This window comes from Python bivittatus, unplaced genomic scaffold (genome assembly GCF_059951505.1).
Source record: "Python bivittatus isolate LINGU-HERP-01145 unplaced genomic scaffold, Pbiv_v1 ctg000350_np1212, whole genome shotgun sequence".
NCBI classification, from domain to species: Eukaryota; Metazoa; Chordata; class Lepidosauria; order Squamata; family Pythonidae; genus Python; species Python bivittatus.
Window position 1 is genome coordinate 19,011,792 of NW_028277074.1, and position 13,983 is coordinate 19,025,774.

At 42.3% G+C, this 13,983-nt stretch overlaps 1 protein-coding gene across 1 annotated transcript; it reads right to left on the minus strand.

Moving 5' to 3' along the window:
* Positions 1-4,395: 4,395 nt before the first annotated feature.
* LOC148215135 (uncharacterized) lies at positions 4,396-7,468 on the minus strand. Its single transcript, XM_088144661.1, has one exon. The coding sequence runs from the start codon at positions 6,756-6,758 to the stop codon at positions 5,409-5,411; it is 1,350 nt and encodes a 449-aa protein (XP_088000787.1). The 5' UTR covers positions 6,759-7,468; the 3' UTR covers positions 4,396-5,408.
* Positions 7,469-13,983: the final 6,515 nt, after the last annotated feature.

A 13,983-nucleotide genomic window follows, 5' to 3' on the forward strand; every position in this document is an offset into this window, starting at 1 on the left:
ATGTTTAAAAGTACCGTCTAACATCAGATTTATTTCCATTGAAATCTCTCATTTTTTAATTATGCTTTAAAGGACTGGTTTTTTTCTCTTGTGAAAATTATATCTTAATCCACTTCTTTGAGGTGAATTGGGGTATAATTAAATAAATGGAGTATCTGTAAAGAGAGATAAGTTTCAACCATGACAAATAATTGCTAGAATTGGTTCTGGAGTCAGAACAGTGATATTTTTCTCTCTTTTATAATTATGTGCCTTTGAAAACAATAAATCAAAGTGCTTAGGGTGGGGAGAAGAGAGGACTGATTACAAGTTCTTCGGTATATAAAAGGAAGATCATTTTTTGAATCTGCAAGGCAGCCTTTCATGTTTCTCTAAACTGTTTCCTATTATTTTCTTTAAGTACACTACTGAAAGTTCCTTTGCATTTCTGGAGAGGTAAAATGAAATCTTGTGTGTTAAATACATTAATACATAGAATTCTCTATATAGATGGAAATTCAAATTTTAAAGAAGAATTAGTCTTTTTAAAATTGCAGTGAAGACAGCACAAAGAAATATGACCCCTTCTAACACAGAAGAACCAGCATGGTATAAAATAAACAGGTCAAGCTCCTCTTGTGTTCTGTTAGCAGTCTCTCCTGCTTCTCGTAGCACATGCTGAGCATCATAACATTTCTCGTTCAGCCCTTCCAGCCTCTCTTATGAGGGTTTTTGCAGAGTAAGCTGAACTGGCTGAGATTTCAGGGACTTGCTGCCAATCACCATTTACAATAAGTAGATCCTCAGTTGCTATGTTCATATTCTAATTCATATTCTGGTTTAGAAGTACCATATCTGGGCTGCAAAGAGAGGCAGAAAGTTCTGTTTGCTTCCATTTACTGGTCTTCTGGATCTTTACAGCCCAGATATGGCTGTCCTGTGACTGCTGGAAGTAATAGCTATTATTTCCATGAGGTATTTGTATTCCTCCTGTATACTTTCTGGAGAGGAATCCTGTTCTGTATCACCAACATGGCCAGTGACTAATGTTGTTCTCACACAGGTAATGGGGGATAACTTAAGGAAGATAATTGGTGGACTCCTGTGGTGTCACCTACTGGTAGGAAAAACAACTAGTGATCACTCTCCTTAAAGGAGGAGACAGGTTTTGACAGATAACTAGACTGGCATCCTGCTTTACCAGACATATCCCATCGCCCCCTGGATTAGATGCTGTGACAGTTTCTCTGCAGGGGGATGGGTTCTGTCTGATAAAGCAGGATTTGATCAGTGGGTTGGTGAGCATTTCTTGGTAAAGAAAAGATTCTTCTGCTTAACCAGGAAGCATTGACCCACTGTGTGGATCAGTCTGAAGAGCACTGACATCTTCAGCAATATTCTAGAAGACTGTTAGACATACTGTATGCTAAAAAAACCCGCAGCCCTTCTCTTGCCAATCCATCTCTGGGCTGGTAATAGAAGTGGGGAGGACATGGCTCCTTAGATCATGCTGTAGGATCAAAGAGCTAAGCTCAAGGTTCAGAGCAGTGGCAAGAGAAGGATGGGAGAAGGAAACAAGAAGGGAAGTAATTCTTTAGCCACAGTTCCCCAATCTCAGTTCCACTAAAGAGCCGCTTCCCTGTTCACGTCTCCTCTTCTCCAATTCCTTGCCTGTTCCCTTAGACTCCAGTCTAAGTATTATCAAGATGTTGTGCAGTCATTATTTCTCTCAGGATGCTACAGTGACAGATTTAGCAACACCTGATACATTTATTTTTGGCATTCAGCTACACAAATCAACCATCTTCTCTGAGTCAAAAACTGACAATATCTCATGAGGCACTCAGTGGTCTTAAGAAATATCTCCCAAGGATAGGACAAGGACCAGAGGGCGGAAACTCTACAGAGGAAAATAAGGATGAATTTCTTGACCTATGAGAACAATTAAGCAGTGGAGTAGCAGTGGAATAGCCTGCCTCCTGGAGCTGTGGGTACTCCATCACTGGAGGTTTTCAGGCAAAGACTGGACAACCATTTGTCTGGGATGGTCTGGGGATTCCTGCCCTCACCAGGGGTTGAACTATAAAAGCTCCAAGGTGCTTTCCATTCCTATGAATTTATGAGAGATGTTGCATCAAGTCAGGTTCTCATCAGGACCCTCAGCCTTTCTGTTCAGTGGGCACATCTGGAATTTTGAAAGTATGCTCACAAAATGGTTTCCATGGTAACTGTGGTCATACATAAACCACTCATATACCAGAAGGCAAATAAAGTACTTGGCTGCAATTACCTATCATTTCATTTTCATAGATCATCTCTGGATGTGCGTGGGATCCAGAGGGATTGGAAATACTGGTTATGTTTGAGCTTATGCATCGCTCAGCAACATCCTAGTCCCCTATTCATTTTTTAAATTGCAAGGCTCCTTGACAAACAAATTAGGGATGGTGGGGAGCTTGGCAATTGCCGAGGAACCTGTTGGCTGGCACACTGCAACTCCTGGGCACCACATGGGAGTGAAAGTTCTGCCCTGTTCCAGTGGAGAATAGCACTGTTGATCACTTCTTAGCCTACCATAGCTTGATTTTTATCTGCAAGGCACCACAACATTTTCTGAACAGTGTGAAGTGTAACGTTCCCCACCCCACACAAACGTTTTGCCAGGGACAATTGCGTTTCTGAAGAATAAGTGCTCTGTTAGATGATGCCATTAAAAGGGGGAAAAGGGGACTAATTTGTTTCTATGATGGTTTTAGCTGTTCTATTTATCTGCTTCATTTGATGGATATAGTCACTATATTCTGGTTGATTAGACCTAGAATATCATGTTCCTTTGCTTTTGCATTAATATTTCTATATTTAAAAGAACTTAAGACCAAGAATTCGACCTTCTTTGCCAATTTACAGCTGGTGTGATACATGAAAGAGTAGCCTATGGATGCATATCCATCCACGCACAGTAACTCTAAGCCAAAATTCCTTTTAGACCAGCTTTGTTGAACAAGCCAGAGTCTGTCTTGCAAATGTTATGCAAATGACCCCGTTAATTCCTGGTTTGCCCCTTTCCCTCTTTTCTGCCAGAGCCCATAAAGTACTGTATCTCAAATATCCTAACTGGATGCATTTCCTATACGCTTGCCAGAATTTGACTCTTGTTGATAGTAGCGTGTGTGTGTTTAGCTTATGTATCTGTGATGGCTTTGTGTGGTGGGTTATTGGGTATATGTGTGTATGTGAGTGTGTGTGTGCTTGGGTGTGTGTCTTTTGGGTTTTCTTGCCTCATTTCTGAGCGAGAACACTGAAAAGAATGAGAACGGCTTTTCTAGCTGTTCTTAACTTCCACCTTTGTGGCTTGTGAGAAGCTTCTACAGGACCCCCCAAATCCATAGGAATAAGTCAGGACCCTGAGTTACAACAAGCCAGGCCAGTTTATGAAGTTTTATAAGCCAACTTCAAACCATTATTTGGAGTTATGGTTTGGTTTCCAAATAAATCATGATTCATTCCCAGAGGTAAGTTTAACTGCAGTTCCCTGCACATATTGCACTAACCCATGATTTTTAACCATGTTCTTAAGATAGATTGGCTTGGTTTTCATATAATAATAATTTATGGTTTAGTAAATTAATATGCAAATCCAGCCATTCCAGCAAAGCACATCTAAATAAAACTAATCTTGGCTTATATAAACCAGTCTTGTAAGTTTCTCTGCCAGTCCAAAAAATTATAAGTTTTAATGTAATATCAGTCTATGTTCACATTTTGTACCAAGTATTATTTTAAAAATCATTTGGAGGAAATCATTTGATATCCACTGGTGCGTACACAGACAAAGTGACACTGCTGTTAGAGGATGGAGCAAGCAATTTTCTGAGTGCACGTTGCCACATTATTTCTAATGACTGCCACTAATCAAGGTTCATGTCATGCCAGTGGGAACCTTGCAAAATGATGGGCAGCCTGTTCAGAAGGTAAATTCTTATATTATGCCTACTGTGTGAAAGATAAAGAGAGGTAAATGCCTGCGCATGGCACAGAGTCTGCATCTATACATAGCAATACAAAGGGTGTGATTAGGACCTAGGAACGTTTCCTCCACATCCCACCCCATCTGTTCTGTTTGGGGCATTCTGAACACTAAGACTGGCGATTGTCTGTTGCCCATAGAAGTCCAGGAACAAGGAGGCCTGGGCAATGAAATCACTATACTGTAGCTGGGTCCTCAACAACTTTTTTCACATGCTGGTCTGGCAACCATTACACAACATTGGAGTACCAAGGAAAGATTCTTAGCACATATTTATTTATTTATTTATTTATTTATTTATTTATTTATTTATCATATTTATATATACATAAAAAACTATATATAAAAAACAGTAAAAACATACAAAAACAGGAGGGGATAAAATTAATAAGGAAGCCATCGTAAAATCTCCCCGGTCCCCTGGAAACCCCAGGCCTGATCACATAGCCAGGTCTTGAGGAACTTACAGAATGTTAAGAGGGATGGAGCTAATCTCATTTCTGGGGGGAGGAGATTCCACAAGGCAGGCACCACAGCAGAGAAGGCCCACCTCCTGGGACCCACCAGATGTAATTCTCTAGAAGATGGGATCCACAGCATGCCTTGTCTGCCAGATCTAATGGGACGGGCAGATGTAATCGCGGAGAGGTAGTCCCTCAGGTAACCTGGCCCCATGCTATGAAGGGCTTTAAAGGTCAAAACCAGCACCTTGAATTGGACTCAAAAGCAAACTGGCAACCATGCAGCTTGCAAAGCAGAGGTGTAACGTGTACCACCCTAGGGGCACACATAACTGCGCCGCTGCATTTTGCACCAGTTGAAGCTTCTGGATACTCTTCAAGGGCAGCCCCATGTAGAGTGCATTACAGAAATCCAAACGGGAGGTGACCAGGGCATGAGTGACAGTGATTAGGTCCCTTTGATCTAGGAATGGGCACAACTTGGACACAACACAAAGCTGTGCAAAGGCCCTCCTAGCCATGACTGCCACCTGCTCTTCGAGCAGGAGTTGTGAGTCCAGGAGGACTCCCAGATTGCACACAGGGTCTGTTTGGGGCATTGCAACCCCATTCAGTACCAAAGATGGCATAATTCTAGCACCACAAGGCCCAGAACCCACAGCCACTCAGTCTTGCCAGGGTTCAGTTGAAGCCTGTTGTTCCCCATCCAGACCCTCACAGCCTCCAGGCACCAGGATAAGACATTCACAGCATCGCTTAATTCTGCCAGGGGCAGAGATGTACAATTGAGTATCATCAGCATACTGATGATACCTCAACCCCATGATGATGGATGAGCTCACCCAGTGGCCTCATGCAGATGTTAAATAGGAGGGGGGAGAGCACCGAACCCTGTGGCACCCCACATAACAGGGGCCGAGGATGGGATCTCTCCTCCCCAACTACCACTGACTGGAATTGGCCCTGGAGGAAGGAGGTGAACCAGCACAACACAGTGCCGCCCACACCCAATCCCCTGAGCCGATCCAGAAAGATACCATGGTCGATGGTATCAAAAGCTGCTGAGAGGTCAGATAGGGCAAGGATGGATCTCCCATCCCGCCCTCGCCAGAGATCATCCAAAAGCACGAACAATGCAGTTTCTGTCCCATACCCAGGCCTGAATCCCGACTGAAAAGGATCCAGATAATCTGCTTCATCCAAGGTCCTCTGAAGCTGTTGTGCAGCCACTTCTCAATCACCTTCCCCAAAAAGGGGAGGTTAGATACTGGATGAAAATTGTCTAGTATTGTGGGGTCTAGCGATGGTCTCTTGAGGAGGGGATGAACCCAAGCCTCCTTGAGAGGTGAGGGAACAACCCCTTCACTCAAAGATGCATTAACCATTGCTAGAACCCACTTGCATGACATCCCCCGGGCTGCTTTCACAAGCCAGGAGGGGCATGGATCTAAAAAGCAGGTGGCTGAGCTCACAGCTCCAAAGACCCTGTCCACTTCCTCAGGTCCAACAGGTTCAAACTGTTCCCAGATAACAGGGTGAGACTCCTCCCTAGGCACCTCCACTGGACCTGCAGTAAAGCCAGCATGAATCCGAGCGATTTTATCCGACAGATGCCGAGAAAATTCCTCTGCACGTCCCTGCAGAAGGTTCTCCGAGCCATCCTTACCCAGGAGGGCTTGTGTCACCCGAAACAGGGCTGCGGGGTGGCTATCTGCGGATGCAATAAGAGCGGAGGAGTAATGACTCTTTGCCACCCTTATCGCCACTAAATAGGCATGAATAGCCACTCTAACCTGTGTTCGGTTGAGTTCGTCCCTCGACAAGCGCCAGTGATGCTCTAGATGTCTCTTCTCTTGCTTCCTCTCCCTTAGCTCTTCTGTAAACCACAGAGAGTGCCGGGATCCCCAAGAGAAGAGAGGTCGCATGGGCGCGATCTGATCCAAAGCCTTAGCCACCCCTTTATTCCAAGCGGCTACCAAGGCTTCAGATGGGCTGTGCAGCAGACCAACAGGAACAACCCCCAGTTCCCTCTGGAACCCATCCGGGTCCATTAGTCGCCAGGGGCAGACTGATCTAATAGGTCCAGCCTCCCTGCAGTGGATAGTTGTACTAGGGAATCCCATTGTGATCACGGCGTGATCTGACCATGACAAGGGAGACACCAAAAGCTCCCCCAAGTGCAGATCACATAGCCACTGCTCCAACAGGAACACCAGATCTGGTGTATGAGCACTGTTCCATGTCAGGCTCTGGATGATTTGGGATAGGTCCATGGCCGTCATTGTGGCCATGAACGTCCGACCCCCCCTTAGACTCCATCCCTAGAGAAGGCAGATTGAAGTCCCCCAAGACCATAAGCCTGGGGAACTCCACTGCCAACCCAGAAATGGCGTCAAGGAGCTCAGGCAGGGAAGTTGCTGTGCAGCAGGGAGGCCAGTACAACAGCAGCAATCCCAACTGATCCCTAGAGCCCAACTTGATGAACAGGGTCACATCTGGTGACCTGTGGTACAGCACCCCTGAAAGCTGTAAGAGATTCCCGGATGACAATTGCCACACCTCCACCCCTGCCCTGGAATCTCAGCTGATGCTACACTTGAAGCCCAGCTGGGCATAACTCTGCAAGGGCTACTCCCCCCCCCCCCGAATCCAGCCAAGTCTCAATGATGCATGCCAGGTCAGCTGTCTCATCTGTGATCAAATCACTGATGAGGGATGCCTTATTACAGACCGACCTGGTGTTTAGAAGCAGCAGCCGGAGGCCAGATCCTCTGAAGGTCTGTTGACAGGGTACTGGGGCTGAGACTGAGGAGCTGAAACACAAAACTGGCAACAAACAATGGCCCTGCAGTCCCTGGGAATGGCCTGCTCCCCATCTCCCACCATATTTCCCCATGCCCATCACAACCATAATATTTTGGCCCGCCCCCATCCCCCCAACAGCAGCCCCATCCATTGGCAACCATTATACAACATTGGAGTACCAAGGAAAGATTCTTAGCACATGACTTCAGGAGACTTCTTGTGGGGCAGGAGACATTTTCCTCTTGGCCTTTTGGCCCAAGAAAAGTTTTTACTGCAATTTGAGATTTAAATGCATTTGGAATCATCATTATATTTAAAATATTCTACCATCTTACAGCAACTTTACCCATGTTATAGAAGCTATGCTATTTTAGGAGGCAGGGTGCATAGTAATTTTGTACTAATCTATTAAAGAATTAGTGACTAAGAAATAGTTAGAGTACTTAATGATGCTGGGAGGTATAGATTGCTTTTCAATTTCATGTGGAGATGGAAATGGAAGTCTGTGGGAAGATGTGAGAAGGTTTCTTACAGCATTGTGCACAATATAATCTTCATGACTTGAAATGTTTCAGGTTCATGCTTGTTACCTCTCACCAAAACGTTTACAATTTTTCTTTTCTTCACTTGTCTTCTGAGATTTGGTTCAGTCCAAGATAAAAATAACAAATGTACAAACGTGTATAGTAATGTATGCAATCTGTCCCATATATTGTGATATTTCCAATCCAACTGTACAGATTTCAACCAGCCAGTTCTCCAAAATTCTACAGTGTGGCCTGGCATCAAGTTTGGTTGGCACGCCAAAGATGGCACATTTCTTTTCTGGGTACATCTGGGAAGAGGTTTTAAAGCAAAGTATATATTCCCTCGTACATTTTAGAATAATGAAATACATGATGTTTTTCCTTCCCCAGTATAAAAAGTTGACATTTGCATTCTGCCAAAGCAAGGTCTTCGTTCTCAATATGTTCCTTATAATACAGTGCCTTGTGGTTATTCACTTTGTTCATATTATTGTGCAAAGTCACGGGAAAAACATTTTCAGTTTTATAGTTTTAAAAAACAGCCCTTGGTTTGAAAACAAAAGTTCACTTATAATGAAATACTTTATTTTTATAACACATTTGTCTGATACCCTGGAGGTTGCTCTCTTTGTATTATGTGTTGTCTCATGAATAGCCCCAGCTTTGAGCTGTTGGACTTCAAAACTAATCTTTAAGAATACATGAACTTTTCAAAAACTTGAGCTGTATAGCAGACACGATATAGATAAAAAGGCCCTTAAAATAACTTGAACATTTTCCTTACATAAAACTATTTCTAGGATTTGGAATGACAAAAATCAACATTTTTTTTTAGAAAGGAAAAAAAAACCCCACTACTAAAATATATTTTCTTCATCTGGCCTTGTTTATAAAAAGAAAGAATTCAGTTGTCAGAATGAATATAAGGTAAGAAGAATAGATTTCAAATAATTCTTAAGGAGGAGTGGTATCCCACAAAGTCAAGGGCACTTCATTGAAGTTTTATAAAATATAATAAAAGAATATGAAGAGGCTTCATTCAAAGCCCAGCATTTCATGATCCCCAGTAATGAAGACCAATTTATCTGCTTTACTACTGATCCACCTGGAGGGTAAGTCTGTGCTAGGAATGTAACCTGCCCGCAAGCCACCCATGCCAGACTGTCAATCCGCATCCCCACAAGGGAAAGCTAGACTCTCAGGACACATCCCTACAAAGTAGGGATGCTCTTGGTCACATACAGAGTGAGATACCTCTGCCCTTTCTTTTTTCTTCACATTTTAAAACAAGAGGCAGAAATCAGCAGAACTCCACTGAAGGCTGTGGACTGATACACGGGGCTGTCATTATTCCTTTCAGCCTCTGATTAAAGTTTAGAAATCAAGGTTTGATTTCTGTGTAGCACCAAGTCTTATAATCTATAGTGCTCTGTACAAATTAGGAAATTGGATATAACTTCAATCTTTTTCTTTCAAATCTCAGACTGACTAAATTATAATTTTTCTTTAGAAACTTTTTTATGATCTTTAATACTTGGAATTCTCTCCCCAAAGAGAATCTCTTTCAAGGTTCTAGCAGAAAATGCTCCTTTGCAGCAGAGCAGGGCTGTCTTGGGGTTGGCCCAGAGCGCTGAGTTTTCTTTTTTAAGCAAGTTGTCAGCTGGTATATGATGATGGTCAAGACAGCCCTGTAATTTACCATGTTCAACACTGAATGTTTATATTTTACTACTTGAAGTTTAAAAGTTCACATTTTATCCTTTCCTTAAAAAAAGGTTGCTTTTGTTTGTAGACTGTGAGATTGGTTTATCTCCCAAAGGAAGAAGGAAGAAATAGATCCTCTACTCATCATACTCCTACACTACATGGCTAGGAGGTAGCACCATTGAAATTATTTTAGCTTTTGTTTTCAGCCTTCAAATCATCGTATGTGGTTTTTGCTGTTCACTTAAATGCATGGGCACTGCTCTAGAACATATAATTGAGAAACTACCTAAATATGTAATTATTGGGGAGTATTTTATTTTCCAGAAGCATGGAAATTCTCATTTAAAAATCTGAATAAGATATATAGATAGATATAGATACTGTATGAATGTGTGTGTGTATACATACATACATGCATACATATATACATTCTTCACTACTTTTGCATTTAAGAGATGAGGAGGATTAACTGTTTCCTTTTCATGTCACAATCCCCCAAAATAATATTCTTCAAAGTGACCATTAATCCTGACGCTGGTGTGAGATTTGCTTCCATCTCAATAACAGTGATCTTACTTTGGACAATGGTGGATGAGGAAGGGATTAAGCATGTCCACACCTGTTGCTCCTTCTACAGTTTTAAAGCTTCATGAGACTGCAAGCGATATATTTAATATCCCGTGGGGTTTGGACTTAAGTGAGCAAAAATAAAAGGATTATACTTTATGCATGGATTAATAAAGATTGGATTATACAATCCACCAGACATGAGTTGCCACATTGAGTTCATCCACATCACCACATTTGCAAAATAATATACTTATCTAGGTTCTATTAGTTAATTGATGTGCATTTCATTATCTCCACCAGGAGCAGCCATACCATATAGTTGTGGGCAGAGAACATTAGAGCAAAAGAAGAATCTTGCTGGCCACCTAGTCCAACATTTTGATTTTTACAATGCCAGCAGATGCCTAGTGAAAGACCACAAGCAGAATGTCAGAACAAGAACACCCTCCTATTCAAGTTCCCTGGAACTAGTATTAAGAGACAGATTTATTTTTTGAAAATGTTTCCCTGTATTTGGCCACCCATCTTACACAATGTAACTCTGGATGGCTACAGCAATCAAACCAATATAGATATAATAGATACAAACAGAAACCCCACACAATTAAAAATTCCTTCTGATACTACTCTGAGGCAATGTTAGGCATAATGTTCTGTAGCCACTGATTGTTCTCTTTTCTATGAAACTCTCAAGTTCACTTTTAAAGCCACTGACATTGGTAGTCTTTAATTTGACTTATGGTAATGGCTTTGTCAGCTTAAGAATGCATTGTGAACATAAGTCATTGCTTTTATTATTTTATCTCAGCCTCCTGCCATTCAGCTTCACTGAATGATCTTAGGCTTTAATATTATACAAGAGGGAGAAAAATATCTGAGAGGGTTCTTTCTTTTCCAAGGACTGTACACACCACAGCGTAGCAAATCTGTACAAAATGTTTTATTGCAGCACACACCTTCCTTAACAACACACTACTGCTGTCCACCCATCTAGGACTTGTAAGGTGATGTTGCCACGTCTTTAATACTCAGTCCTTTAATACTTAGTTCAAGCAAAAGTCTAAAAGTCTGTAAAGTGGCATACAACCTTTGCCTTTTTCCAAAAGTTCTTACTCTAGTTGGGATGAGGTGTTGCTTCAGTGTGGTTGTTCCTCTTCTAGCTGCTCCTGAACTCCCAGCAAAGCTGCAAGCTCCAGGCAGGACTCCCACCAGGATATGCTGCTCACCATAACTTGTGGTCCTGGCAGTTGAATGATAGTCCTCTTGTAATAGTTGCCAATCTTCAGACATCACCTCTGCTTCCCTGTCTGTGTGCTGTTTGCTTACCACCTTTCCTCTTACACACACCTCTCCACTTGGTCTTAGCATTTACTTTTCTAAGCTAAAAGCTTGGGTGGGGTAAGGCTGCCTCTGGACATCAGCATGACTTTGAAAATGCCAGGGTGAGACTCAATTATCACAGGCAGCTGGAATGCCAGCTTGGATGCTTGTGAGGAAAGTTTGAGTTAATGAATGAATGTTTGAGGGGAATGGGGTGAGAAGTGTTTCTGCCTGGCTGCAGCTACTTTTCCCAACTTTACTTCCTCACAATATCTAAAGCCTCCAATGTAGTAAACCAGGAGTATGCAATTCCTGTCACTCAAGGGCTGCACCTTGCAGGATACCTCAAGGGCCATGCAGAAGCAGGTGGGACCAAGTCCCATGGGGGTAGGACAGCCAAAGGTGAAAGCAGGACTTAAGGCATCCATTTCACCTCCTAGGTTCCCAGTTTCAGGGAAAAAAGGTCAAACCAAGGGGCTGGAAAGTTTCCCCCCTTCCAGTTCTGGGGTTCTCTGGGGCCCACAAAAGAGATGTTGCTTTCAGACTGCACTTTTTTGCATCCCTCTACAACCATCTCTCCTGGAGGGTCATTGCAGACTCTTCACTACTTCTTCTATTTTCTCCCTCTTTTCCTGATGCCTTCTTGGGAAAGAAACAATAAGATGCCAGTATGCTGGTGAGTTGACTATGCAGTGCAGAGAAAGAAGGAGAGAACCAAGACTGACTCTGCCTATTCTTACTTATTGTAATGTGCAATTCTACTGAAAGTTCATTTGTGGCCCAGAACCATTTTGTGATAAGGCATTCTGATAACCATAAGTATGTATTTTCAGGTTTTTACAGTCCTCATAAAGATCCCAGTTCCTGAGGTGTTACCAACATCTCCCTTTATCACCTGCTGTTTCCTTGGCTGCATGTTACACCAAAAGCAAAATAGGAAGAAAAACCTGTACAATTTTCAGTTAGCATGTTTCTGGGATATATTTTTACTCTTGAAATTTAAAGCATTTGCTTAGGGTTTAAAATGCTGTCAGATACAACAGGACATCAACTCTTTCTGCCTCTTGGGATCATGAATGCCCTTTTACAGAATGTATTTTTGCATTTAGTTGGATCACACCTTGATATAAATAGCCTGAGAAAGACTCAATGGGAATTTAAATCTCATGTGTGAAAATGCTTCCCAAGGAGTATTGTTAATAAAGGCCCTCAGAGTTCTCCCACTGGAAACTGCTGCAAAATCCTTAACCTTTTTAGACTGTGTTATTCCTCCAGCTCAAACCTACACTATAAACAAATACAGATTTTCAGTCATTGGTCCCTAAACCAGTGTTTTTCAACCTTGGCAACTTTAAGATGTGTGGACTTAATGGTCCACATGCTGGCTGGGGGATTCTGGGAGTTGAAGCCCACACATCTTAAAGTTGCCAAGGTTGAAAAACACTGTTCTAAATGTGTGCACCTGGTCCTTCCCCTGCCTGGCATCTCTAGAGATATTGGGATGCAACTCTGAATTTCCCAAACATGAAGGCTTCTTGTTATGCTGGCTGGGAATTCTAGCAGCTCTAGTTTCAACATATCCAGATGGCTGGGAAGGGAGGCTGGTGTAATCTCTTATCCATTATAACTTTCCCTTCAGCTAATAGTTTGTCAGGCGCCTAGTCATTTTCCCCTCCCAAGCACTAATGAAGCATGAAAATCATCATCCGTTAGATAAAAAGCCTGGAAAGTCAACATGACTGGCAGGAAGATTTTCAGTTGCTATTCTCTGAAGTGGAGCCAGTTCAGATATGCCCTCCTCTGATATTAGGCGTTGCTGCCAAAAAGCTCATTCTTTCATGGAAAAGTACCAAGCCTGCTCTCTGCTTAACATTAATGCTAAGAAGCTCTGACAACAGTCGGTCAGTGGAAAATTGGAGAAAGCCTTCTGCACGTAGAGCATTAAAGGCATTATTTTTAGATGCCTCTTTTTTCCCTTTCCATATCACTGTGGAAAGAAAGAAAACAAAACAGCAAGCTTGTTGCCCCCCCCCTTTTTTTTTGTGAATTGATGGGTAGCGTTTTATTGCTATACTGGTTTTGAATTTATTAGTATTATGCATATTGGAACTGAAGTGGCATTCCAAACAAAGAATGAGGAGGTAAACAAATCTATGTATCTACCTCTCCTCTAATAAGAGAATTATGTAGCATTTCAGGAATAACCCATGAAACCTTCTTGGACAATCCTGCTCGCTTTTCTTTCACTCCCTAAGGGAAGCCTTATTACTTTTAGGTACCGTTGTGTCTGGGGCACAGAGTAATGCGCAAACTTGTCTGATTTACTCAGTGCACAGATGTGGGACCATACCGAGCTGATAATTTGAAAAATTACAAGTCCAAGTTGAAACTGATAATTGAGTATGCAGCAGTAAACAGAAAACTGTGATATTTTTTCTGGCTCTTGATACCTGGCAGGCAATTTTATTCTCTTATTTATAATGTGAAGATATACTTTGGGAGGAATAGTTGTTGGGGGGGGGGGACATCATTAGGTGGTATAGGACAGTCCCACTCATACTAAATACTGTAGTATTTAGAAATATTA